This window comes from Acomys minous (assembly GCF_964271855.1).
Source record: "Acomys minous genome assembly, chromosome: 6".
Taxonomy (NCBI): domain Eukaryota; kingdom Metazoa; phylum Chordata; class Mammalia; order Rodentia; family Muridae; genus Acomys; species Acomys minous.
In genome coordinates, this window is record NC_140487.1 from 93,950,313 (window position 1) to 93,978,145 (window position 27,833).

Below are 27,833 nucleotides of genomic sequence, written 5' to 3' on the forward strand. Positions count from 1 at the left end.
CCTTTTTCAAAAATTATACAAATAGTAATTGAAAAAAAAAACCAAACAAACAAAAAAACCATAAGCCGGGCAGGGCGTGTCTCAAAATAAATAAATAAATAAATAAATAAATAAATAGGAGAAATGCCATAAGCTGGGTGGGGTGGTGCACACCTTTATTTCCAGCACTGGGAGACAGAGGAAGGAGCAACTCTCTGAGTTGGAGGCCAGCCTGGTCTAAAAAGGAGTGCAAAACAAAAAATATCACAAGCCCCAAAAGCAAAACTTGTTGTTGTTTGTTTGTTTTTCGAGACAGGCTTCTCTGTGCTAGCCTTGGCTGTCCTAGACTCACATTGTAAACCAGGCTGGCCTCAAACTCACAGCGATGCGCCTGCCTCTGTCTCCCGAGTGCTGGGACTAAAGGCGTGAGCCACCACGCCCGGCTGCAAGGCAAAACTTCTAAAGTGCACAAGGACCGGAAAAAAATAAGAAGCAGACGGCTAAAAATGGCCAGGAAAAATTGTAAAATCAAGCCCATTGGTATGGAAAACATTTGTTTCCTCGAACTAATCGGATGAGTCTGTGCACTATCCAAAATAGTAGCTCATGTTTGGTTAGCACTGTAAAGCTTTCAATTCCTTCCTTCTTTGGGGTTCTTTCGCTTGGCGGACTCATTAGCAAGTAAACACTGCTTAAGACTGAAAGCGCCATGCCGCCTTTACAAAAGACGCTAAGAGTAAAAATGTCTCTTGAAACAACAGAATCTTTGACCCACACCGAAAACCTCAAGAGCCACGACACTTTTCCCCCAAAGGTTGAGGGTCACAGAGATTCAGGCCCGTAACGTCCCCCGAATTACTGTAAACGAGCAGGTGTACTGAATAAACCTTACTGCGCCCTATTGCTCACGCGTGAGCTGCCGGAATCCCAAACAATGGAGTTTTCCCGCCTCCTCGAGGCCCCGCCCCCTCTTCCCGAACCTAGACGTGAAAAGCACGCTTGCAAAGTCCCGCCCTCGGGGAAGCCCCGCCCACTCCGCCCTCCCCGTTCCAAGCCCTCTTCCTCGTGTGTAGGGCTTTTTTTTTTTTTTTTTTTTTTGGCGCCAAATCTGTTGGACATTTTTTTTTTTTCCTAGGTTCGTCTACCGACTCTTTACAGAGGCCCATGCTGGGAGTGCGAGGGTAGTAGGTGCTCGAGAGCTGACTGGGACCAGAGAGCCCCGCCTTCCTTCCTTCCTACCGGCACCCCGGGACCGGGGGAGGAAGAAAAAGGGGCAGGCGATGGAGACAGCCGCCGCCGCCGCCGCAGCCCCCGGCAAGATGGCGGCCGCGAAAAGCCGGGCAGGGGGCGCCAGCCACCCGCCGTTAGCGCTAGGGCGCCGGCTCTTCCCCAGCGGGGCTTCTCCACAGGCCAACCCTCTCCGAGCGCCCGCGGCTTGCCGAGGGGAAGGCAACAGTCCCGCCCTCCGGTCCGTCCCGCCCGCGGAGCCCAGTCCGCCAGCTCTCCCTGCGGACTGGCCAGTGCCTCAAGCTCGCCACGGGTCCCGCTTACTTGTCAGCGGAAGCCAGCTCCGCGGCGACGGCAGCAGCGGCTGTGGAATCTGTGGCCATCGTCCCCCTGGGGTGGTGGGCCAGTGGGAAGAACACTGCCTGCGAGGGAAAAACAGAGAACTCGGCACGCCACACACCTCCCCGGCTGCAGAAAATGGCAGATTGGAGACCCCGCGCCAATGAGGCCCTCTTATATACCAGGGCCCCTTGTCCCGCCCATCGACTTCCGGATCCTCCTCCTCGGGTTTAAAGGGCCAGTACTCAACACCTTTCTGTCACAAGGGCACTTCCCCGGAACCGTTCCCGTTTGGGTATCTTCCCGCCCTAGCCCGTTTTTCCTTAAGAAAGGAGAAGAAAGAAAAAAGGAAAAAGAAAACGAAAATCAAATAGCTTTCTGCTTTTGTAGCTAGTGGTGTTAGAAGCACCAGAATCTTGGTACTGCAACTTCTGAATGGGAGGCAGCCTAGGGCTTCCACATTAGGTGGAGGCAGGGAGTCTCCGCGAGTGTGGAAAAAGTGGCCCCGAGGGTTTCTTTCTGATGGAAATACCCGAGAAGGTGACGGGTCTTCCCTGTGTCTTCTCAGTCTTAACGGATGGAAACGCAAGAGCTGAGCACGAGTACCAACCACAGCAACGGCTAGAACTGACCAAAGAGACGCGTGGCTGCGGGCCTTAGCAACTACTGACGAAAGAAGATGCTGGCCCAGGATTGGCTGTAGATGAAACTATCGCGCTTGATTCAAAATTCTGAGGGGTAATAATTTCCTCTCTCTAGATTAACCCCCTTTGACTGGTACAATCCGGTGGTGCCCTCATCTCACTTCCTACCCACATCCACGAGTGAGTTGTTGAGCTAAATCTCTGTACTTAAGACACTTTAAATAACTGTCTCTAACTTTATTTTTTTCTTTACTTAATCATATGTATATATGATATATATATCATTATATGTATATATATATATATTAATTCACAGTATATCTCTGGTTGTCCTGGAAATTGCTATGTAGTCGGAACTGACCTCTAACTCACAGAGATCTGCCTTCCTCTGTCTCCCAAGTGCTAGGATTACAGACTAACACCACCACACCCACCTTGTTTTACAAAAGTCTGTAACTCCAGTTACAGGGCATTTAATGCCTTCCTCTTGCCTCCAGAAGCACTATGCACACAATATTGTACACATATATGTATTCAAACAGACACTCATAAATGTAAAATAAAAGTAAATGAGGCTGGAGATTGGCTCAGATGTTAAGAGCACTTGTTATTCTTGCAAAGGATACTGGTTCGATTCCCAACATCTACATGGAGGCTCACCACTTCCTTAGGCAGACAAATAGATATCTGGGTAAAGCACTTAATTACAGAAAATGGAATAAATCTTTTAAAAAGTGGATTCTTTTTTAAAAAATAACTTTTTAGTGGGGCATGGTGGCACACGTCTTTATAATGTATTTATTTGTATTTTATGTACATTGGTGTCTTGCCTGCATATGTCTGTGAAAGGTTGTTGGATCCCTTGGAACAGGAGTTAGAGACAGTTGTGGGCTGCCATATGGGTCCTCTGCGAGAACAGCCAGTGGTCTTTACCCACTGAGGCATCTCTCCAGCCCTAGCACACACCTTTAATCTCAGCAATTAGGAGGCAGAGACATGCCTATCTCTTTGAATTTGAGGTCAGCATGAGGTCTACAGAGCTAGTTCCAGAACAGCCAGGAATACACAGAAACTGTCTTGAAAAAAAACAAAACAAAACAAATAATCATCACAATAATAATAAAAGTCAAAGTGTGGTCACAAATACCTTTAGTCTCAGCATTCCAAAGGCAGAGGCTGTTGGGGTCTCTGAGTTTGAGGCAGCCTAATCTATATAGGGAGCTCCAAGACAGCTGAGGCTACATAGTGAGATCCTGTCTCAAATATTTTTAATTTTTAAAATTATGTATATAAATGTGTGTCTGAGTGTGGATTTGTGATTGTGAGTGCAGGGAAGCAGAGACAAGAATTCTACAGGTAGGTGTGAACCTCTAGATGTAGCAGCTAGGAACCAAAGTCTGGAAATGCAACAAGTGTTCCTAACTGATGACCCACTTTTCCAGCAACAGGTTTTCCCTTTTTTGTTCGTCAGATCCTTAGTTTTCCTTTTGGGTTTGGTTGGTTGGTTGGTTTTTCTTTTTGCAGGTGGGGGGTGTTTGTGTTCGATTGATTTGAGACAAAGTTCCTGTGCGTAGCCCTGGCTATCCTGGACTCACTTTGTAGACCAGGCTGGCCTGGAACTCACAGCAACCTGCCTGCCTCTGCCTCCTGAATGCTGGAATTAAAGGCGTGTGCCACCATGCCCAGAGCGTGGTTGGCTGGTTTTTCAAGACAGTATTTCTCTGTATGGCCCTGGCTGTCCTTGAACTTGCTCTATAGACTAGACTGGCCTCCAACTTAAGAGATCCTCCTGCCTCTGCCTCCCAGGTGATAGGATTAAACCATTGCCTGGCTGTTTGGTTGGTTTTTTTGTTTGGTTTGGGGATGTTTTGGGGGAGGGTTTGTGTTTTGTCAAATCAAGGTTTCTTCCTTTGTGTAGCACTGGCTGTCCTGGACTCACTTTGTGGACCAGGCTGTCCTCAAACTCACAGAAAGCCATCTACCTGTCTCTGCCCCTCTACTGCTGGAATAAAAGGCATGGGCCACCATGCCAGGCTATTTGTTTGGTTTGGTTTGTATATTTGTTTGTTTTTTGCTTTTATTTTTATTTTTTGGCTTTTTGAGACAGGGTTTCTCTATGTAGCCTTGATTATCGTAAACTCACTTTGTAGACGAGGCTGGCCTCGAACTCACGGCAATAGGCCTGCCTTTGCTTCCCTAGTCCTGGGATTAAAGGTGTGGGCCACCACGCCCGACCCTTGCTTTGTTTTTAAGGATTTATTTATCAAAACAAAAAAAGAAAAATGGCTTATCTGTTATGTATACAGTATTCTGCCTGCATGTGTGCCTGCACTAAAAGAGAAACCCCGTCTTATTTATACAGCAGGCCTGCCTTCCACAAGAGGGCGCTGGATCTCATCACAGGTGAACATGAACCACCTTGTGGTTGCTGGGAATCGAACTCAGGACTTTGGAAGAGCAGCCAGTGCTCTTAACCTCTGAGCCATCTCTCCAGCCACCTGTATTTTGTTTATTTGTTTGTGTTTTTTAAATATTAAGCAAGATGAGATATTTGAGTCAAGAATTTAAAAATAAAAAATTTTAAGGCCCAGTAGTGGTGGTGCATGCCTTTAATCCAAGTATTTGGGATGCAGGAGAATCTCTGAGTTTGAGGCCAGCCTAGTTTACAAAGCAAGTTCTCAAAACAGTCAGGGCTACACAGATAAACCCTGCCTCAAAAAAAAATTAGATTGACTTATTTTGGTTTGTTTGTTTTTTTGTTTTTTTGGTTTTTTTTACTTATTTTATGTTTATGAGTGTTTTACCTTCGGCCCGGAGGTGGTGGCACACACCTTTAATCCCAGCACTTGGGAGGCAGAGGCAGACAGATCTCTATGAGTCTGAGGCCAGCCTGGTCTACAAAGCAAGTCCCGAACAGTCAAGGCTACACAGAGAAACCCTGTCTTTAAAAAAAAACAAAAACAAAAAAACTTTATGCTATGTCTATGCCTGGTGCCCATGGAGGAGAGGAGGGTGTGAGAGCCCTGCAGACTGGAGTTACCGACAGTTGAAAGCCAATATGTGGGTGCTGGGTCTCAAACCGAGGTCCTCTGCAAGATTAACAAGTCCTATTCACCACTGAACCGATTAGCCTCTTAGAAACTGTGTTGTTTTGTTTTGTTTGAGACAGGGTCTCAATATGCAGCTCTGGCTGGCCTTGAACTCAGGGATTCACCTTCCTCTGCCTTTGAGTGCTGTAATTAAAGTCATGCACCACCGTGCCTAGCATTTTGTTTTGTGTAGTAATTCTACAACCTATCCATGCCCTCAGATTCCCCAAGTTAGGTGCTTTGTTTATTTTTCTGTTGTTGTTTTGCCGGTGATCTTTCTTTCTTTGTTTCTTTCTCTGTTTCTTTGTTTGTTTCTTTCTTTTTTTAAAACAAGGTCTCATTATGTAGCTCTGGCTGACCAGAACTTGATATATAGATCAGTCTGGCCTCAAACTCAGAGATCTGCCTGCCTCTGCCTCTGCCTCCTGAGCACTGGATTAAAGATGTGTGCCATCATGCCTTTTGATTGTTTTTGAGCAGGCTTATAAAGCTGAGCCTAGCTTCCAACTTTATGTAGCCAAAGATGACCTTGAAGTCCTGATCCTCCTGCCTCCCCCTCCCGGGTGCTAGGATTACAGCTGTGTCATCACATCCAACTTTTCTAGGGTTTTTGAGGCAAACTTTCACACAGTCAGCATGACACACAGAGTGAGACCCTGCCTCAAAATGAAAAAGAAAAAAGGTTAAGACAGAGTTACAAGGATGTCTCTTAAATCTTAGGATTGGTATGCTGATAAGAAATTGAGGGTCTGGCCGGGTGTGGTGGCATGTGCAACACCTTCAATCCCAGCACTCAGGAGGCAGAGGCAGGGGGATTGCCGTGAGTTTGAGTTCATGGCCAGCCTGGTCTACAAAGCAAGTCCAGGACAGCCAAGGCTACACAGAGAAACCCTGTTTCAGAAAAAAAAAAAAGAAAAGAAATTGGGGGGGGGGGCTGGCCAGGTGCGGTGGCGCATGCACACCTTTAATCCCAGCACTCAGGAAGCAAAGGCAGGGGGATTGCTGTGAGTTCAAGGCCACCATGATCTACATATCAAGTTCCAGAATGGCTCCTGCAGTGAGACCTAATGGGGTGGGGGGAATTAACTGGGACTGGGAGGGCTGATGATATGGTTAATGTGGCAAGAGACCTGAGTTCAGTCCACAGATTCCATAAAATGTCAAGGGAGAACTAACTGCCAGAAATTGTCTTCTGACCTCGACAGCACCCTATCATTGAGCTCCATCTCTGCCCCCTGACTTGATTATTTTTAGGGGGCAGGAGTTCAAGACAGGATTTCTCTGTGTAGCCTTGGCTGTCCTGGACTGGTTTTGTAGACCAGGCTGGCCGTGAACTCATATGTCCACCTGCCTCTGCCTCCCGAGTGCTGGGATTAAAGGCATGAGCCCACCATGCCTGGCTTTGATTTTTTTGTTTGTTTTGTTTTTGGTTTCTGGGTTTTTTGTTGTTGTTGCTGTTTTGTTTTATTTTGTTTTTTGGTTTTGGTTTTTCGAAACAGGGTTTCTCTGTGTGGCCCTGGCTGTCCTGGACTCACTTTGTAGAACAGGCTGTCCTCGAACTCACAGCGATCTGCCTGCCTCTGCCTCCCAAGTGCTGGGATTAAAGGCGTGCACCACAACGCCCAGCTTAGTTTCTGGTTTTTTGAGACAGGGTTTCTCTGTGTAATAGCTCTGGCTATCCTGGAACTTGCTGGCCCCGAACTCACGAAAATCCACCTGCCTCTGGGTCCCAAGTGCTAGGATTAAAGGCATGTGCCACCACCGCCCAGCAATTTTGTTTTTGTTTTTGTTTTTGTTTTTTCTGAGACAGGGTATGTAGCCTATGTAGCCCTGGCTGTCCTGGACTTGCTTCGTAGACCAGGCTGGCCTTGAACTCACAGCGATCAGCCTGCCTCTGCCTCCTGAGTGCTGGGATTAGAGGCCTAGGTCACTGAGGCCAGCAGTTAGTGATTTTTAGAAAGTGGCACCTGAGGAAGTGGGTGATTGTAGGAGGACCTTAAGGTTTTGTTTCTTTTTGGGTTTTCCAGACAGTTTTCTCTGTACAGTTCTGACTATCCTGGAACTCACTCTGTAGACCAGGCTGGCCTCGAACTCATAGAAGATCCACCCTGCGAGACCTTGCAAGTGCTGGGTTCAAAGGTGTGTGCTACCACTGCTGGTTTGACCTTAAGGTTTATAGCCAGCTCCATTTGATGTCTTATTGGCACTTTCTAATCTTTCAGAAGTCAGCAAACTGCCCCATTTTCCTATCACCGTGCTACCACCATGTCTTCCCCACTTCCCCCCAAAATATGAGTTGAAATACATCCCTCCTTATCAGGTATTTGGACACAGCAAAAAGTAGCTAATACAGCTAGTGTGGTGGTTTGAATAGGCTCGTATTATTTGAATGCTTAGATTTAGTTTGTGGGACTGTTTTTTGGGAGTATGGCCTTATTGATGAACCTGTATCACTAGAAGTGGGCTTTGAGATTTAAAAGCCCAAGCCAGGACCAGCCTCATTATTTCTCTGCCTCCAGCTTGCTGATAAGCTGTAACTGCTCTGCCTGCCTGCTGCCATACCACCATGATCTTGGACACGTCCTCTAAACTGTAAGCCAGCCCCCAACTGGAGACTTCCTTTTTTTATTTTTATTTTTTTTTTAAGATTTATTTATTACATATACAGTGTTCTGCCTGCATGTACACCTGCTCACCAGAAGAGGGCATCAGATCTCACTCTAGATGGTTGTGAACCACCATATGGTTGCTGGGAATTGAACTCAGGACCTCCAGAAGAGCAGGAGACGCTCTTAACCACTGAGCCATCTCTCCAGCCCGAGACTTCCTTTTATAGGCTGCAATGAAACAATAACTAAGAGAGATGGGCATCTTCTTCCTGTTTCTTCACGCTGCTTTGTTTTCCTTTTATATACATCTGGGGCCAATTTTCTTCCTAGAACAATGAAAATAGCCAGGCAGTGGTGGCACACGCCTTTATTCCCAGCACTTGGGAGGCAGAAGCAGGAGGATCACTGTGAGTTCGAGGCCAGCCTGGTCTACAAAGTGAGTCCAGGACAGCCCAGGCTAACACAGAGAGACCCTGTCTCGAAAAACAAAAAAAACAAGAAAACAGAAAAATTAAAATAAAGGGCTGGAGAGATGGCTCAAAGGTTAAGGCACTGGCTGTTCTTCTAAAGTCTTTTCTAATTGAATTTCCAGTAACCACATGGTGGCTGAGAACCATCTATAATGAGATCTGATGCCCCCTTCTGGCGTGCAGGCATATATGCAGGCAGAACACTATACATGTTACAGGCGTGCGGCACCACAGCCAGCCACTATGTGCTCTTAACTGTTGAACTCCCTCACTGGCCCTCATTAAGCGTCTTGACAGCCTGTTAGGTTTTGCTTGCTTTTTGAGGAATCTTACAGAGTCTCAGGATGGCCTCAAATATGACGATGTAACTACAAATGGCCACGAACCTGATCCTCCTGCCTCCACCTCCCTAGTGCTAGGATTACATAAACTCATCCACACACTAACGAACTCCGGGTTTCAAACTTGCTAGGCAGACAAGGCACTGACTGAACTGCATTCCCAGCTTCTCTGGCACAATTTAACCAACCAAGCCCTTTAGTAACAGGCTCCTACATTTTGGCATCATCACTGGTTCACACTCTGTACTCACTTTTAGTTTCTGTCGTATCTTCTTTAGGTTTTTCCAAGACCTTCCAATTTCAAAGCTTTCCCCCAAGCTGTCCAATCTGCAACTGGTTCCCACTCTCGCCGCCTTTAATCTCTATCCATCCTTAAGATCTCAACTAATTAAATAAGTAGGCTTCACATGATGCACTTCTCCTAACTGTAATTAAACTAATTATGCAATTACTTAAAGTCTGTCTCTTCAAGTAGACTACAGGGACCTGTTTGTCTTAGTTATACTGTATCCCCAGGGAAGCACTACACTTCATCCCCCTGGACTCATAAATATTAAATAAATGCTTTAATTTGGAGGCACCATATAGAGTTGAAAGACAGAGAGTCACCAAAAACCTTCCTACAATTTATTAGTGACCTCTGATGGGATGATAAGGAACTTATCATCTTAGGTAAAGGCTTTAAGTAATGGGCTTTGGACCTGATACCTGCCTCCTCCAGATAGCCTATGCACACTCACTGCAGTCCCCAAGAGAAAAAAGGCCACCCCTCCCTTCCCTAATTCTGTAAGCTGAGATTCCTAAACATCTACTAATACACGCACGACAGCATCCTTCCTATTCTTAAATGTAGGCACTGAGTAGAGCAGGAAAGGTAAATAATAAGGATCTGAGTTTGCTTTAAACTTCAGTAAGCAGGGCTGCAGAGATGGTGGCTCGGAGGTTGGGAGCACTGCCTGCTCTTCCAGAGGTCCTGAGTTCAATTCCCAGCAACCACATGGTGGCTCACAACCATCTATACTGATGCCCTCTTCTGTCCTGCAGGCACACATGCAGGCAAAACACTGTACACATAATAAATAAAATCTTAAAAAACAAAAAACAAAACTTCAGTCAGTACCAGTATATCAATTCGAAGGTGTTACATTTCTGGCTTTTTTGTAGAGTGCTAGGGAAGCATGTAGAGCTTCAAATATATATGACCATACACATACACACATATGCGCATATATATATTTATACATGTATATGTGTATCTATGTATGTAGATATAGATATAGGTAGATAGATATAAAGTAAAAAGCTGTTAGATGGAACTCCCTGAATCCAGCTAACAGTCCCTCTAAAGCCAATAAAGGTAAGGGCAAGTCACATCCAGCAGCTAAGTCTGTGTTGTCTCTGAGCACAACTTCTGTCCCCACACCTAACCAGACAAGTAAGTCAAGCAAACAATGTATATACTTCAATAGCTTTATTGACTTTATCTTTCTCAGGTGTAGCAGGCAACACTTTGCAGGAGAGCTGAAAGGGAGGCTGAGAAACTATGGCCTCAGTATGGGTCATTAAAGGGATACAGAGGGTGTCCAGCATCTCTGGGGACCCTCTTTCCATCGACCTGAAAGGCAAGACAAATAAATAAACTCATTAGCAAGCACTGACTGACATTCCAAAGATGCAGAGAATTACCTCCAACTCTTCTGAAGAATTTCACCTATCTATATGGTGATGCCAAGTGACATCAGCGGGACCCAAGGCTCAATGTCACATCAAGACAATCTCCAGCATCAAACATACAGACTGGTACATGGTTGACCCAGCTCTTAAGATTTCACAGTATCAACTGGAATAATGTGCACAGAATCTGCTTACTTCCTTATATGTAGCAGACTTCAACAAGATCAAAGATGCTTTTTGAGCTCTTATTATTATTATTATTATTTTTATAGAAGGCAGGTAAGGTTTCTTTGTTTGTTTGTTTGTTTTTAAAGATTGATGTATACAATGTTCTGCCTGCCTGTGCACCTGCCCACCAGAAGAGGGCGCCAGATCTCATTATAGATGGTTGTGAGCCACCATGTGGTTGCTGGGGATTGAACTCAGGACCTCTGGAACAGCAGACGGCGCTCCTAACCTCTGAGCCGTCTCTCCAGCCCTTTGAGCTCTTATTATTTAACTGGGCAAATAAAATAGGTTATAAGAATATCAAGAGGCAGGACTAAGACTCACAGGTTATATACATTACACCTGAGCCATACTAATTTTCTCCAACTTCAAGAGAACAAGATCATTGGAGCAGAGCTTGATGTAACCCAGAACTTGGTAGGCTGAGGCAAGAGAATGGAGAATGAAGAATGCCTAAAAGGAAGGAAAGGGAAAGACAAAGGCAAAAGGAAAGAGAGAGAAATCAGGCAGAAGGAATGGCAGGAGTTCAAAACCAGCCTTAGATACATAGTGAGTTCCACAAAAGTATGAACTACAGTGTAATTCATCATCTTAAAAAAGGTAAAAGAGCCCCTCTCACCCATCACACCTGTGGCAATCAGAAGAACTGGCCCTGAGGTCATGAGTGGGTGAATTGGCCCTGTCCCTCACCCACGGCAACACTCAGGAGAGTGAGCCCTGTCCCTCACCCACGGCAACACTCAGGAGAGTGAGCCCTGTCCCTCACCCACGGCAACACTCAGGAGAGTGAGCCCTGTACCTTGTTTGGACAGCATAGCAGAGCTGCTGGTGGAGGGGACACAGAAGAGCTGGCCTGAGGCGGCATGGGTGCAGGATAACACCCTCTCCCCACATGCAGCAGCCAGGAGAGCTGCTCCTGGGGCCATGAGAGCAAGAGAGCTAGCCCTTCCCCCTCACTGGCTGCAGCTCGCAGGAGAGTGTGGGCCCTGCACCCTGTCTAGGCAGTACAGTGGAGCTGGCCATGCTGGCGAAGGCACTGGTGAGTAGCCCTGAGGGTGAGGATGTGACAGTGGGAGAGCTTGCCAGTCCTTCAGAGGCTACAGCATTTGGGAGAATGGACTCAGCACCTCGACTGGGCAGTCAAGGCAATAGAGTTAAGACTCTGTCTCAAAAGAATAAAATAAAACAAGGAAGAAAGGAAGGAAGACAGGGAAGGAGGAAGTAAAGAAAAAAAGAAGCACTACATTTTGGGTAGCAATCCCACCAACATTCTGTCGCTTTTCCAACCAGCAAGCCCGAGGCCAGACCTGGGCCACCACACTCCAAGCCTCTTACTCAAGAGGCTCCTACTGAAGTAGGCCCAAGCATGTCACCTATTCCCTGCTCCTTAACTTTAAACGGTTACACATCCTTACCGTAATCATGGGCACGATATACCGCCAATTTTTGTTTAGAGCATCTAATTGCTTCATTTCCTCTGGGCTAAAGGTGAAATCAAACACCTGGGGGATAGAAACATCAGCCTGTGAGTAGTAGCTGGAGCCCCCCATGCTGGCTTCTTAGCAGAATCAGGGCCAGAACACATCTCAACAGACTAAAGAAGACAGAGCCTAATGGCCAAGTACCTGAATGTTCTGAAGGATGCGGGAAGGAGTGATGCTTTTGGGGATGCAGATTACTTTCCGCTGAACCTGCCATCTAGGTGGAGGAGGAAGACAAGGAAAAGGAGTTAGCACTCAGAAACATTATCTTAAGCTTAATGCAACCCTCTCTAACTGCTAGAACACCTGAGCATCACTGGAATAGGCAACAGGTGCCTCAGGGTAGCCTCACTCTAGACTACATGGCAAAGTGTTCAGCCTTACTCTGGCAAAAAAAAAAAAAAAAGGAGGGGGGGGAGCCCTGAAGAAATGGCTCAGAGGTTAAGAGCGCTGACTGTTCTTCCAAAGGTCTTGGGTTCAAATCCCAGAAACCACATGGTGGCTCACAACCATCTACATGAGATCTGATGCCCTCTTCTGCACACATGCAGGCAAAATACTGTATAAATAATAAACTTTTAAAAACAAAAAGCCCTGTTGGGCATGGTAGTGCACTTTTAATGCCAGCACTAGGGAGGCAGAAGCAGGCAGATCGCTGTGAGTTTGAGATCAGCCTGGTCTACAAAGAGAGTCCAGGCAGGGCCTGGTGGCGCACGCCTTTAATCCCAGCACTCGAGAGGCAGAGGCAAGCAGATTGCTGTGAGTTCGAAGACAGCCTGGTCTACAAAGCAAGTCTAGGACAGCCAAGGCCACACAGAGAAACCCTGCCTCCAAAAACAAAAACAAAATAAAACAAGGGGAGTCCAGGATAGCTAGGGCTCTGTCTAACAGAGAAGCCACGTCTCAAGAAACAAACAAACAAACAAAACAAAAAACAAAAAAAACCCTGAGCTGGGTATGATGGCTCATACCTTTAATCCTAGCACTCTGGAGGCAGAAGCAAGTAGATCTGTGAGTTCCTGGTTGCCTTGTCTAAATAGAGTTCTAGGCCAGACTATCTCAAACAAATAATTCCCTCTTTCTTTGCCTCCCAACCAGGTCTTTCCCATACCAGAGGCATGTTTCTCCAAAGTGTCCCATACCTGAGCAAGATTTGAGCTGGAGATCGGCCATGTTTTTCAGCTAGTGCCAAGACCACTGGTTCCTCAAGCAGGACTGGCTCATCGGGATGGCGCCAAGCACGGTCAGATGAACCCAAGGGGCTATAAGCAGTCACTTCTAAGCCTCGAGCTTGACAGTGGGCAATGAGCTCACTTTGAGCCAGGTACGGATGGCATTCCACCTGAAACAAGCAACAGCCCTCCAGCATGGCTCCCTGGCCCTTCTAAACTCTGGGTCCACTAACCCGCCGCTGCTGACCCCGACTGCCTCGAAGCCCACTTGTTGTCACTGGGAGTGCACTGCTCTTCCAGGACTGCAGATCCACCTTTACAGAGCACTCCTTCAACAACACTCTGACAGAGAGATTGTCATTAAAGAGACTGCAAGACATCTTCCACTCGTCTCTTTGTGGTGCTCACCTGCAAGACAGCTGGGCGCACAGAGGCCACACTGAGGACATCGTCAATCTGCCGACTGCTGAAGTTGGACAAGCCGAGGGCTCTCACCAGCCCCTTTGCCACCAGAGCCTCCAGAGCCTTCCAGGTTTCCTTATAGTGGGTGGAGTCATATCGGACTGTTCCATCGGCATTCTTGGGAAAGGGATTGTCTCCCCGCCTGAGTGCAACAGAGCCCCACAAGTGTCAGCAAAAAAAACCCAACAACAACAACAACAACAACAACAACAAACCAAGCCAGGCTTCTGCTCTATGGCTCATCTGGCTATTCCATGTGCCATACCATAAGACCAGGGACAAAGTGACAAGAATTGGAAACAGCAATGCTTTCCTATTCTTCTAGTTTATAACTCAGGTATTTCTCTGTATGGCATGGTTGCCTTTCTTTTCATAGGCAGATTTTTTTCTGGTGCCCTCTTCTGGTGGGCAGGTGTACATGCAGGCAGAGCACTGTATACATAATAAGTAAATAAGTAAACAACAACAAACCAAGCCAGGCTTCTGCTCTATGGCTCATCTGGCTATTCCATGTGCCTAAGACCAGCGACAAAGTGACAAGAATTGGAAACAGCAATGCTTTCCTATTCTTCTAGTTTATAACTCAGGTATTTCTCTGTATGGCATGGTTGCCTTTCTTTTCATAGGCAGATTTTTTTTCTGGTGCCCTCTTCTGGTGGGCAGGTGTACATGAAGGCAGAGCACTGTATACATAATAAGTAAATAAGTCTTAAAAAAAAAAAAAAGAAAAGAAAAGAAGCCAGGCATGGTGGCACCTGCCTTTAATTCCAGCACTCGGGAGGCAGGTTGGCAGAGGCAGGTGGATTGCTGTGAGTTCAAGGCCAGCCTGGTCTACAAAGCAAGTCCAGGACAGCCAAGGCAACATAGAGAGACCTTGTCTCAAAAAACAAACAAAAAACAAAACAAAAAAACACAAAGAAGAAGAAGAAGAAGAAGAAGAAGAAGAAGAAGAAGAAAAGAAAAGAGGCAGAAACGCCTTTAATCCCAGCACTTGGGAGGCAGAGGCAGGCAGATCTCTGAGTTCGAGGCCAGCCTGGTCTACAAAGAATTCCAGGACAGCAAGGGCTACACAGAGAAACCCTGTCTCAAAAAAAAAAAGGGGAGCTGGAGAGATGGCTCAGAGGTTAAGAGCACTGGCTGTTCTTCCAAAGGTCTCGAGTTCAATCCCCAGCAACCACATGGTGCCCTCATAACCATCTATAATGAGATCTGTTGCCCTCTTCTGGCATGAAGGTGTACATGCAGGCAAAACACTGTATACATAATTAATAAATACATCTTAGAAAAAAAAAAAGCCAGGGTTTCTCTATATCGGCCCTGAATGTCCTAAATCAGCTCTGTAGAGCAGCCTGGCTTTGAGCTCAGAGCCTGCCTCTGCCTCCCAGGTGCTGGGAGTAGAGACATGCACCACCACGATTGCTCAAAGGCCCAGATTCGATCTCCTCTCTAGCACGGCTTCCATAATGCCACTTTCTTCAGGTGGGTTTCTATCCATCTGATGTAAGACTTCTCACACCCTCTGCTGTGAAACTCATGGCCAAAACCTTGGGGTCGACTTCAGAAGAAGAGCAGCATGTTTCCTGAGTGAGCAACAGAGCGCTAGGGGACACTCACACTGGGTGCTAGCCTCTTCATATACCTACACACCTGGCTGCAGAAAAGGCAAGAGGCTCATTTGAAGTAAACTGCTCTGCAGTTAGAACACAATAAATTACTAACACTACCACACCCAACCTTAACTTAGAGAAAAGGCCGCAGGGGCAAGGCTTACTCAAAGGCATAAGGCCAGTGCATCAAATAGAGGTCCAGATACTCCAGCTGGAGATCAGCCAGTGTCTTCCGGAGGGCAGCCTCTACATCCTCAGGGTGGTGCTTAGTATTCCACAGCTTGGATGTCACAAACAGCTCCTCTCGAGGCACTGCCTGTGACAGAGACAGAACCCACTGTAAGGAGAGTCCTGAGCACTCAGGCTTATCTACCACACCTCTGGGAGAGAAACAGAGTGTGCCCTGGAATGTTACCCAATGCAAAACCATAAATTTACTTAAAGTAACAAGTTTCTCTCTTTCTTCTTGTTGTTTTTTGGAGACAGGGTTTCTCTGTATAACCCACGCTGGCCTTGAACTCAGAGATCTGCCTGCCTCTCCCTGCCAAGTGCTGGGATTAAAGGTGTGCACCACAACCACCCCTCCAGATTTTCTTTTTAATGCCATCATGTAATTCTCAAGTATGAACTTTGCAGATAACAATGCCAGGAGGATCAACACACTGGGAACTGATGCCAGTTTTCATAGCTAAGACCAAGTCCCGGCTTCAGCCCTAAATTCTCACACCCCATTTCCTTTGTACCCCCAGTTCTCACCTTGCCTGGTCCTACATTCTCTTTCAGGGCCTCTCCAATCTCAGTCTCGTTGCCATAGACAGCAGCACAATCAATATGGCGGTAGCCTACACTAAGGGCGTATTTAATGGCTGCTTTTACCTGCATTAAAAAAAGGAGGAAAAAAAGATTTCAGTTCCACTGGTCTGAGCTGGTAAGGGAGAAAGGTTATATGAAGGCCACCCATGCAGGTGGGGGTGAGAAGACGAAAAATGATTCTAGGCCAGGGAGACAGCTCAGTTGGTAGAGTGCTTGCCTAGCATGTATGAAGCCCTGAATTTGGTCCCTAGAATAAACAGACAATCAAGAGATAAAGGCAGGAGGATCAGAAATCCAAGCTCCAATCTGGAGAGATGGCTGCGCAGCTAAGATCCTGGCTGCTCTTCCAGGGGATGTAGGCACAGTTCCCAGCTTCTACAAGGTGGCACACAACCTTCTGAAACTCTGGTTTCAAAGGACCATATGTAGTCTTCTGACTTCTGTGGACACTAGGTATGCACATGGTACACATGCAGACACACAGGCAAAACATTCATGAACATAACATAAAATAAATCTTTTTGTTGTTTTGTTTTTTAAGACAGGGTTTCTCTGTAATAGTCCTGGCTGTCCTGGACTCGATTTGTAGACTAAGCTGGCCTTGAACTCACAGAGATCCACCTGCCTCTGTCTCCCAAGTGTTGGGATTAAAGGCATTCAGCTGGTAAAATAAATCTGAAAAGAAAGTAAGTAAATTAGTTAGTTCAAGGTCATTTTATAATCCCAGCACTTAGAATTTCCAGCAAGTTTAAGGCAATCCTGGACTACATACTGATGTCCAGGCCTGCTTGGGCTACAGAATGAGAGCATGTTAGAGAGGGAAACAACAACAAAGAGAAAGGAAGGCGAGAAGGTGAGAGAAAGGCAAGGCAGGCAGGCAATCCCTAGGCTTAAGGGCCAAGGCCATGCAGAGGTTCCTCAGAGAGCCACACAGATAGAGTGAGCTCTACAGACTGGTAAAAGAGGTAGAGTGTAAAGATGAATTATGGATGCTATGAGCCAATGTGTGGGTGCTGGGAATTAAACCAGTCCTCTGCAAAAGCAACAACTTCGCTTAACTGCTGAGCCATCTCTCCAGCTCCCCAACATTGCTCCCAGGCTTCCTAAAAAAATCTTCTAAAAAAAACAGCCAGAGGGGGCTGCAGAGATGGCTCAGCAGCTAAGAGCACTGACTGCTCTTCCAGAGGTCCTGAGTTCAATTCCCAGCAACCACATGGTGGCTCCCAACCATCTATACTAAGATCTGGTGCCCTCTTCTGGCATGCAGGCGTATGTGCAAGCAGGACACTGTATACATAATAAATAAATCATAAAAAAAGAGGAAAAGAAAAGAAAAACATTGTTAAAAAACAAACAAACAAACAGCAAGAGAAAGCCGGGTGTGGTGGTGCATGCCTTTAACCCCAGCACTGGGGAGGCAGAGGCAGGTGAATTGTTTTGAGTTCAAGGCCAGCCTGGTTTAAAAAAAAAAAAAAGAGAGAGAGAGAGAGAGAGAGAGAGAGAGAGAGACAAAGAGAGAGACAGAGAGACACCAAGTAGAATAGGTCAGTTAATCTGCAAAAACAACAGACTAATCCTACCACTGAGGTGGCTGAGGCAAGAGGATTGCCAAAAATACAAATATACCCTTCACTGCACAGTGAAGTGAGTACCAGGTCAGCCAAGGCTGTTCAACTGGACCCTGTCTCAACAACAACAACAAAATGCTGAGAAGACAGCTTAGTTGGTAGAGTGCTTGCCTAGCAAGTACAAAGTCCTGAAGTCCAAGTTCAGTTCCCTAAATGAACTAGCCATGGTGACGTATTCTATAATCCAAGCAGGACTCTAGACGTAGAGGTGGGCGGATCAGAAATTCAAGGTTGCTCTCAGCTGCACTGAAAACTCAATGCCTAACTGGATGACATGAGACCTCTTCTCAAAAGGAAAGGCTACACCAGAATCCGGCTCTCTGACACATACACTTTCTCATGCCCCTCCCCAGGCTCCTGCTGCTCTCGCCTGCTTAACCCTGGTGGAGAGACCCCTACCTCAACCAGTTCCTTATCCCTAGGCTGTGTCAAGCACCTACTTAGAGCACAGAGACCCTGACTATACTCCAGGGCCCTAGGAATCTATGGTAAGGAATGCAAAAAACAAGGCAGATATTATCCAACCACAGTGGAGATATTAGCTTATAGCTAGGAGGCCTGAGTTCCCAAACTTAATCCTGAAGTCTGTATTAACTCTAACTCAGATTTCTAAGGAAGAAGGGAAAAGCAGAGACGTATGGTCATGTAACTACACACTCAGCTAAGACTTCTACTTTATTTTCATTTGGGGGCTTTTCTGAGACACGTTCTCATTCAGTAGCCAAGTTGGCTTGGAACTCGCTAGGTAGCCCAGGATACATAGCACACAACACTCCCAAGTGCTGAGATAACAGGCATGAGCCAAACAGGGTTGGTATTTTTAAATGATTACCTATTAAATGTATATAAGAGTACAATCAGGGGCTGGAGAGGTGGCTCAGAGGTTAAGAGCACTGACTGCCCTTCCAAAGGTCCTGAGTTCAATTCCCAGCACCACATGGTGGCTCACAACTATCTATAATGTGATCTGATGCCTTCTTCTGCCCTGCAGATGTACATGCAGACAGAGCACTGTATCATAATAAATAAATAAATAAATAAACAAACAAACAAATAAATAAAAGAATACAATCAGAAGGCTGGGCGTGGTGGCACACACCTTTAATCCCAGTACTCAGGAGGCAGAGGCAGAAGGATTGTTATGCATTTGAGGACAGCCTGGTCTACAAAGTGAGTCCAGGACAGCCAAGGCTACACAGAGAAACCAAAACAAAAAACCCAAAAGAAAAAAAAAATCAGCTAGGAATCGTGAAACAGGCCTGCAAGCCCAGCCCTTGAAAGGATAAAGAAAGGCCTCACTTTGGCCAACCTCAGCCACACAAGAAGGCAGTCTCAACAATAAGAATAAGAATCCTCCATTTTAATTCTCATTTAACAAAATTAAAATATTAATCATGTGGTTCATTAAGAAAAAACTTTGCTGGGCAGTGGTGGAAAGCAGAGTGAGTGAGTCCAGGACAGCCAAGGCTACACAGGGAAACCCTGTCTCGAAGAAAAAAAGAGGAAAAACAAAATGTTTTTTGGGGAGTTACTGAGATGGCTCAGGAATTAAGAGTGCCTGTTGCAGCCAGGTGTGGTGGTGCACATCTTTAATCCCAGCACTTGGGAGGCAGAGGCAGGTGGATCTCTGCAAATTCGAGACCAGCCTGGTCTACAAAGCGAGTTCAGGACAACTAAGAACACACAGAGAAGCCCTGTCTCAAAAAAAAAACAAAAAACAAAACAAAAACAAAAACAAAAACAAAAAAGACTGCCTGTTACTCCTGCAGAGAACAGGAGTTCAGTTCCCAGCACTGACATCAGATGGCTCACAAATACATGTAACTCTAGCTCCAGGGAATCTCTTCTGGCCTCCAAGCGCACGCGCGCACGCACACACACACACACACACACACATCAAACGAAATCATCAGAAAAAAGAAAAATTTTTCAAGCATAGTAGTCTACATCTAGCATCACTGCCTGAGCTGCCTGGTGAATTCCAGATCAACATGGCTACAAAGTAAGGCTTTGTCTCAAATAAATAAATAATAAAAAAAAAAGTATATAAAAAAGAGAGAGGAGATAAGTGTGATCAGTCTGTATTATCTACATGTATGAAAGTGTCAAAGAATCAATTTAATTTTTAAGTAAGATGTATTTTATTATGTTCTGTCTGCATGTACACCTGCACACCAGAAGAGGGCATCAGATGGTTGTGAGTCACCATGTGGTTCCTGGGAATTGAACTCATGACCTCTGGAAGAATAGTCCCTGTTCTTAACCTCTGAGCCATCTCTCCAGCCTGAATTAACTTAATTTTAAAAATTCAGTTAAAAGCTTTTTCCTAATTCTTGTCTATGCAGTTGACCCTTGTAACTTCATAAGCTTTGGACTATGCTCATAACTCTAAAATATGCACTTAGGAAAGGCCCAGTTCTCAATAAGCCCAGTGTCAGGAGAGCAGATGTGATCACAACACAGGCTGGTATGTAATGTACTGGGACCCAGAGCCCAGGCCTAGAAACAGTGTCTCCAACTTGGCCGTATCACTCTGTAGAGATGCTCTCTAGGCCCTCAGCCTGTCCTGAGCTAGCTGGGAAACTAAGGGCTCGTCGTGGTCGCCCCTTCTTCCCTCATTGCTTCACTACCCTTATCCTTAGCAGAAACAAAATTGGGGGTTACTGAAGAAAATACAGGGCCCTTCTTGCAAACCTCTCCCACTCCCTGACAGAGACTCAAGAAGTCTCCCTGCTTTTCCCAACCCCTCACCTGGCCAGGCTCACTCTTCCATGTCCCCAGCCCAATCAGAGGCATCTTCTGTCCAGTGTGCAGGAGGACACAGGAGGCCGTCATTGTCCCCTAAAATACAAACAAGAAAAAAAAAACGGTGAGGAGGTCAGTGCTGCCATGAGCCTTAGCCATCTACTTCTGCAAACATGGCCCAGAAAAGGGGTGTAGAGAGGAGTGGTGTCAGATGTGGGAAACAAACACCTTATTATACAAGTGCCTGTGAGCAGAGACAGAGACAAGGTACCTGAAATCAAGCAAACAGACTGCTAGCCTGGCTGCCCCTCACACAGCAAGTTAAAGACCAGTGTTCAAAAGCCCCAATTTCTGAGGTTGAGAGAGCTCAGCGGTACAACACTTGCCTAGTATGCACAAGGCCCTGGATGTCATCCCTAGGAACACACACAAACTACAAACCCAGCATAGAGATACAGTGTAGAATGCAGCAATCAGGAAGCTGAGGCAGGAGGACCAAATGCACCAAGCCAGCTTGTCTCAAGATGGCACATGCATGTAATCCCAGCACTCAGGGAGGCAGAGGCAGGCAGATCTCTGTGAGTTCAAAGCCAGCCTGGTCTACAAAGTGAGTTCAGGATACCCAAGGCTACACAGGGAAACCCTGTTTCAAAAACAAAACAAAACAAAACAAAACAAAACAAAAAGCAAAAAACAAAAACAAACAAAACAACAACAACAAAAAGAGAAACCAAAACCTTTCCTAGCACTCAGGAAACAGAGGAGGCTGGTGGTACTTCTCTGTGAGTTTGAGTCTTCAAGGACAGCCAGGGCTATTAAGCAAACAACCCAAACTAAACCAAAACAGAAACAGTTCCAATATCCAAAGCAAATACAAATAAATCAGGTCTCAAGCCAATGTTGCCAGACAAAGGTCACCAGGCAGTGGGAGCACAGGTCTTTAATTCCAGCACTTTGGAGGCAGAAGCAAGACAGCCAGGACTACAAAGAGAAACCTTGTCTTGGAAAATAAGAAATAAAAAATAAAAATAAAGACAGACAAAGGTCACTACAAAGCAAAGATTTCATAACAGAACAGGCCCAGAAAAGGAGGACTTCTCTGAAAATGAAATGAATGTCAAAGCAGGAACATTTTCTTTTTCTTTTTTTGTTTGTTTTTTTGTTTTGTTTTGTTTTTTGAAGCAGGGTTTCTCTGTGTAGCCTTGGCTGTTCTAGACTTGCTTTGTAGACCAGGCTGGCCCCAAACTCACAGCGATCCTCCTGCCTGTCTCCCAAGTGCTGGGATTAAAGGCGTGTGCCACCATGCCCAGCAGGAACATTTCAACATCAGAAACTGAAGCTTTATAACAGAGACGTTCTGAATCCCTCTCACATGTCTGTTTGATTGGCCAGGTTCAGAGGCTGGAGTGGGCTCCTTCAAGCGAAGTATGCCACGGACCATTTTTCAGATGAAAAAATTGGATTGGAGGTCTGGAGAGACGGCTCAGAGGTTAAGAGCACTGGCTGCTCTTGCAAAGGTCATGAGTTCAACTCCCAGCAACCACAAGGTGGCTCCCAACCATCTATAATGAGATCTGGTGCCCTCTTCTGGCACACAGTCATTACATGCAGACAGAACACTGTATACATAATAAATAAATAAATCTTTAAAAAAAGAAAAGAAAAAATAGGACCAGAAAGGAAGGCTTATTTGCCCCATATAGGCAACAAAGTGGAAGAATTAAGGACATAAGGAAAAGCTTTGAAGGAGATGGGTAAACACATCTATACAAAATATAACCTTGCTGGGCATTCTGGCGCACACTTTTAATCCCAGCACTCAGAAGGCAGAGGCAGGGGGATCGCTGTGAGTCTGAGGCCAGCCTGGTCTACATAGCAAGTTCAAGCACAGTGAGGACAGCATAGAAAGACCCTGTCTCAAACAAAGCAAAAGGTAGGCCTAGTGGTGACCAGCCTGTAATACCAGCTGCTGGAAAAGATGAGCCAGAAGGACTGCAAGTTCAAGGACTGCCTGCGCTACAGAGTGAACTGAAAGGCAGCTTAGGCAATACAGCGAAACCTTAGCTCAAAATAAATAAAAGAGTAAAAAGAGGTCTGGGGATATAATAATAAAACCCCCTGCCTCCATCTTAGGCTTGACAGGCATCTTATAATAACAACAAGCTTGGATCATTCCTGTCTATAATTAAATCTGTCTTTCTCAAGGGTTAGGCTACGCTCCACCTAACTACAAATGGTTCTGTACTGTCTGTTCCAGGAAACGGCAACCATGCCTTTGTTGAACGAGGTTGGTTGTTTGGTTTTTCAAGACAGAGTTTCTCTATGTTATCTTGGCTGTCCTGGACTCCCTTTGTAGATCAGGCTGGCCTTGAACTCACAGTGATTAACTGGCTTCTGCCTCCCGAGCGCTGGAATCAAAGGCGTGCGCCACCACGTCCAGCGCTCAGGAGGGTGTTATGATCATATTGCAACCCTACCTTTGTTACCATGACTACCCTGTTACGCTCTGCTGTGTAACCCTGCCTACTGACCTGCCAAATACCCATTTTGAAACCCCCTATCTCTGAGCTATAAGAAACGTATCTTTGCCGGGCGTGGTGGCGCATGCCTTTAATCCCAGCACTCAGGAGGCAGAGGCAGGTGGATCGCTGTGAGTTTGAGGCCAGTCTGGTCTACAAAGTGAGTCTAGGACAGCCAAGGCTACACAGAGAAACCCTGTCTGGAAAAAACAAAAACAAAACTTATCTTCCCACCTCAGGGGGAAACAGCATGTATACAGGAATAAAAAACGCTTGCTTTAGTTAATTTGGCCATAATGATTTGGGTTGCTAGTCCTTCTCCCATCTCTGTAACTAACAAAGACGTAGGCTCCTGAGCAGACTGTTTGAGGGTCAATAACCAGTAAGTGGGGAGGAAGGTGAACAGTTATCAAAAAGAGTAGGGAGAGAGAATATTTACTCCAAGAGCCAGTAAAAATAACCTCTCCCCTTGATTTTATCAGGACAATAGATAGTCTCCTGGGACTAATCCAACTGCCAATAATATCTTTATAAATACGAACTTTGCTTCCGAATTTTGAAAGATCTGTGAGAGGACAGGTACTTATTTAAGTTGTGAGTAAACAGACACACCAAGACTGTCTTTCCTGGTCTTTCTGATGGAAAGGATTTGTAGCCTAGCAAAACTTGAATATAAAAGGTCTTCTTTCTGCTGAAACTGCCAGAAAACCGGTCAATCCGGGCAGCAAGCCAAACTGCAGAGGGTGTGGTCTTTGTACCCACAGATTTCCTAGGGGTCAAGCAAGCAGGTTCTATGACTAGGTCCCTGGGCTTGATCTCAAACAATAACCTGTTTACTTCTCCCAGGTTTTCCCAGCACATGAGAAGGCTCTGAAATTACCAGGGTGGAGACTGAACAAAAGCCTTGGCTTACAGGGAACACGGAAGATACCTTCATCTTGTTTCTTCATTCCTTTTGCAGGTGAAACTAAAAACCAAAGGAACGGGATAAAAGGCAGGAAGAACAAAGATCTGTAAAAATTAATAACTTCTGAGAAGGGTCACAGAAGAGACAGACTGCCAACAAGACACAAAGTAATCCTAGGCTGGTTTGTGATTTGTCTAAGTAGTCTGCTTTAGGCAACAGCTTTCCAGCACAGCCCAGCAGAGCTGCTGACAAGACAAAAGGAAAGTACTATTTAGGAAAGTGTTTCCTGGATTTTGAGAACCTTTCCCCTGCCTCCTACCAATGCTGGTGTCCTTTGGCTTTTTCCACATCCTCTTTTCTCCCCTTTGGTCAAGTTTGTGTTTTCAGGGGCCATCTAAAACTCTGACTTTTCCCACACCAGGTTAGCTGTTTAGTTCTCCTGAGCCTTTCCATCAGCATGCTCTACTGGTGTCTGTGAGAGAGACTAAAATGATCTCATCGATCCATCAGCCAGACTGCAGAGTACTCCAGGATCCAGAATTGCATAAACCAGGGCTTGAACCTCCGCCCCACCACTTGAAGAGACCTATGACATCTAATGCAGTGTGCACAGTACCTGACTCAGTCTCTTCCTTCTGCATCCTCTACTTCACTAGAGACCCAAAGCCCTGGGTAGCAAGTGTTAAAACTAATCAGACAGAGCCAAGCAGTGGTGGCGCACGCCTCTAATCCCAGCACTAGGGAGGCAGAGGCAGACGGATCGCTGTGAGTTTGAGGCCAGCCTGGTCTACAAAGTGAGTCCAGGACAGCCAAGGCTACACAGAGAGACCCTGTCTCAAAAAACAAAAACTAAAACAAAATTAAATGTGGACTTATTCAAAATCCATCCACCAAATTCAATCATGTGATTCCTTGGCTCAAACTGTTCTGCAGTTCTCCCCAGGTTAAAGTCCAGACTCCGTTAAAACTTGGCTCCCACACTCGACATTCCCCCACTTTTTCTTTATTTCTTTCTTTTGTTTTGTTTGTTTGTTTGTTTTTGTTTTTTCCAGACAGGGTTTCTCTGTGTAGCTGTCCTGGACTGTAGACCAGGTTGGCCTCAAACTCACAGAGATCCTCCTGCCTCTGCCTCCCTGAGTGCTGGGATTACAGGTGTGCGAGGTAGCTCCAGGCTGGTTCATTTCAGGCTCTGTGAAAGGAGCACCACTTGACTCCAGGCCTCTGCACGTTTTCTTTCCCCAAACTCCCACTTGCGGAGCTAACTGTTACTCACCACTGAGCTAATACTTAGAATTTCTAGTTCCTCCCTGAAACTTCCTTTTTTTGGTTTTTTCCAGACAGGGTTTCTCTGTGTACCCTTGGCTGTCCTGGACTCGCTCTGTAGACCAGGCTGGCCTCAAATTCACAGCGATCCACCTGCCTCTGCCTCCCAAGTGCTGGGCATGCGCCACCACTGCCCGGCACTGCATCTCTTTGTCTATATAAAGGTCTCCCCTAAAAACCTGAGTCATTCATCTGAACCCCTTACCATGCACACAGAAATTAATGAAGGAGAGACCTTGAATGTTGGGATTTTCTTTTTTATTACGCTCTCATGTAGCCCAGGATGGTCTTGAACTGTCTGTAGACAAGAATGACCTTGCACACACAATCTCCCTCCCTTTCCCTTCCAAGTGCTGTTTTTAGCTGGGCGTGGTGGCGCATGCCTTTAATCCCAGCACTCGGGAGGCAGAGGCAGGTGGATCACTGTGAGTTCGAGGCCAGCCTGGTCTACAAAGTGAGTCCAGGACAGCCAGGGCTACACAGAGAAACCCTGTCTCAAAAAAAAAAAAAAAAAAAGAACCCAAGTGCTGTTTTTGCAGCCATGAGATGTCATGCCATGCAAGCTAGGCAACTTAGCTGGCTGAAGAGGCATCTGAGGAAGCCACTAATTCCAGCATCTTCATTGTTTCTTGGGAAAACAGATGTGTGTGTGTGTGTGTGTGTGTGTACACACACACGCTGGGAAATGAACCCAATGCCTTAACCATGTCAATTCTACCACCAAGCTACACCTGTTAGTATTTTACTAACTTTGGCACGCATTAAAAAAAATAAAATAAAAAATAAATCAGCCGGGCATAGTGGTACAAGCCTTTAATCCCAGCACTTGGGAGGCAGAGACAGGCAGATTGCTGTGAGTTCGAAGCCAGCCTAGTCTACAAAGCAAGTCTAGAACAGCTAAGGCTACACAGAGAAACCCTGTCTCAGGGGAAGAAAAAAAAAAACTTCTGGGCTGGTGGTGTAGTTCAATTGGTAAAGTGGTTGTCCTGAGATTTTACTCCTAGCACTTATTTATTTATTTATTTTGGTTTATTTATTTATTTTTGTTTTTCAAAACAGGGTTTCTCTGTGTAGCCTTGGCTGTTCTGGACTCACTTTGTAGACCTGGCTGGCCTCGAACTCACAGCGATCCACCTGCCTCTGCCTCCCAAGTGCTGGGCCACCACACCCAGCGCTCCCAGCACTTCTTAAACCCTGCATGGTGACTACAATTCCAGCACTCAGAGGTTCAGAGGTGGAGGCAGTAAAATCAGGGGATTCAAGGTAACCTTGGCGACATATCACCAGTTCAAGGCAAGACTAAGATACAAGAGGCTCTGCTTCTGAGGTTGGAGCGATGACTCAGCTGCTTAACTCTTGTTTCTCTTGCAGAGCACGCACAGAGCACCCACAACCCTCTTACAACTCCAGTCCCAGGGGATCTGTCGCTTTCTTCAGACCTCCATGGACACCAGGCATCCACAAGATGCAAATACATACACACAAACAAAAACATTAATAAGCACAAAACAAGTGAATCTTCAGGGGAAAAAAAACTCTGTTGCATATATAAATAATAATCAATTCCACCAAACCAGAAAGGATCATGCTGGAATTAAATCTGTATTACAGATGAAGAAAGTGGAACCTTGGAAAAGTAACAGGCCTGATCAGAACCTAGGCAGGTCCTGCAGTGCTATAAACAATCTAAACGTTAGTCCATTAATAGCAGGCTCGATGATGTAAGGGTTCAGGTATTTTCACTTTAAAAGGGCTCCGTGGCCACAGGCTATATAACATGTCCAAGTTTTCCCAAACCAGAGGCAACGGCTTGAGCAAGCTAATTTCTCGCTTCCATTTACGCCACTTCCTGGAAACAGTCCTGCACCTCCATTTAAAAAAAAAAAAAAAGCGTGCAAAAGAGAAAACAAAGAGAAAAAAAATTATAAAAAAGAGAAAACAAAGAGATGGCAACTAAAATTTACAAAGCACTTGATTTGTACCAGACACATTCAAAGATTTATCCCAGTTCTCCCTATAGCACTGATATGCCTGTTCATTGCAACTCTGAGCAAACAGGTCCAGAGAAACACGTTATCTGGAACAGACTAGGAGGAAGCACTCAAATCGAAGACCGCATCGCGTCCCTCTAAGCGCAGGCGCTCTCCACTCAGTCCCGGGGCCCGGCCCGCGCGAGGCCCAGCCCCAAGGCCCTGAAGGACCCCGGCTTCTCTCGCACAAAAAAAAGAAAAAAAGATGGGCCGGGCGCAGGAAGAACTCACCTTGGCAATGAGCGCAGGCTGCGGAGAAGACAAAGTGGCCAGAATTCAGCTCCGCACTCAAGTACGGGGCCAGCAGGCCTCGGCTTAAGTCGGAAGGCGAGGCGGGAGCCCCACCCCAGGGAGGAGCAAGGGCCCAACTTCCAGAATCGCGCGCAGGACGGACTAGCCCCCCGCTGTCCTGCGAAGTGGAACTGGGGGTAGAAGCCAGAGCAGGCACTTTGCACATCCCTCCTCCCGAGAACCTCTCGCTCCACCACGAACGTCTGAAGGGGTCTGAGTGCCCAGACTGTGCATGCGCACAGGCTACGTGGACAG

The 27,833-nt window shown here is 46.1% G+C and overlaps 2 protein-coding genes and 1 long non-coding RNA gene across 5 annotated transcripts in view; 1 reads left to right on the plus strand and 2 right to left on the minus strand.

Moving 5' to 3' along the window:
- NASP (nuclear autoantigenic sperm protein) overlaps window positions 1-2,183 on the minus strand; it is a 26,653-nt gene extending 24,470 nt beyond the window's left edge. Inside the window, exons 1-2 of one of the 2 annotated variants that reach the window (XM_084786560.1) lie at window positions 2,078-2,183; window positions 1,531-1,628 (exon numbers count right to left, since the gene is read on the minus strand). In XM_084786560.1, coding sequence (XP_084642686.1) covers window positions 1,531-1,589 — 59 coding nt within the window. In that variant the 5' untranslated portion in view covers window positions 1,590-1,628; window positions 2,078-2,183. The other variant, XM_084786561.1, reaches the window with a different exon arrangement.
- LOC311600224 lies at window positions 2,158-13,363 on the plus strand. Its single transcript, XR_014780169.1, has 2 exons — window positions 2,158-2,283; window positions 13,180-13,363. It is a non-coding gene; the product is annotated as an uncharacterized lncRNA (long non-coding RNA).
- Window positions 10,155-27,833, minus strand: AKR1A1 (aldo-keto reductase family 1 member A1). Of its 2 annotated transcripts, XM_084786634.1 has the most exons (10): window positions 27,519-27,833; window positions 20,515-20,604; window positions 16,079-16,198; window positions 15,487-15,638; window positions 13,662-13,857; window positions 13,224-13,423; window positions 12,226-12,298; window positions 12,016-12,102; window positions 10,925-11,053; window positions 10,155-10,313 (listed from the first exon to the last, which is right to left on the minus strand). In XM_084786634.1, the coding sequence occupies exons 2-9, from the start codon at window positions 20,596-20,598 to the stop codon at window positions 10,937-10,939; spliced, it is 1,029 nt and encodes a 342-aa protein (XP_084642760.1). In that variant the 5' UTR covers window positions 20,599-20,604; window positions 27,519-27,833; the 3' UTR covers window positions 10,155-10,313; window positions 10,925-10,936. The 2 variants fall into 2 exon arrangements, with proteins under 2 accessions (XP_084642760.1, XP_084642761.1); XM_084786635.1 differs by lacking the exon at window positions 10,925-11,053 and having other exon boundaries at window positions 27,519-27,831.

Excerpts from the sequence above, each read along its gene's own strand:
- AKR1A1 (XM_084786634.1), bottom strand. The coding sequence starts at position 20,598 with ATGACGGCCTCCTGTGTCCTCCTGCACACTGGACAGAAGATGCCTCTG. Across the intron at positions 15,639-16,078 it reads AGAATGTAGGACCAGGCAAG|GCAGTGCCTCGAGAGGAGCT; the intron begins GTGAGAACTGGG and ends TCTCTGTCACAG. Across the intron at positions 12,299-13,223 it reads CCAGCTCAAATCTTGCTCAG|ATGGCAGGTTCAGCGGAAAG; the intron begins GTATGGGACACT and ends TCCTCCACCTAG.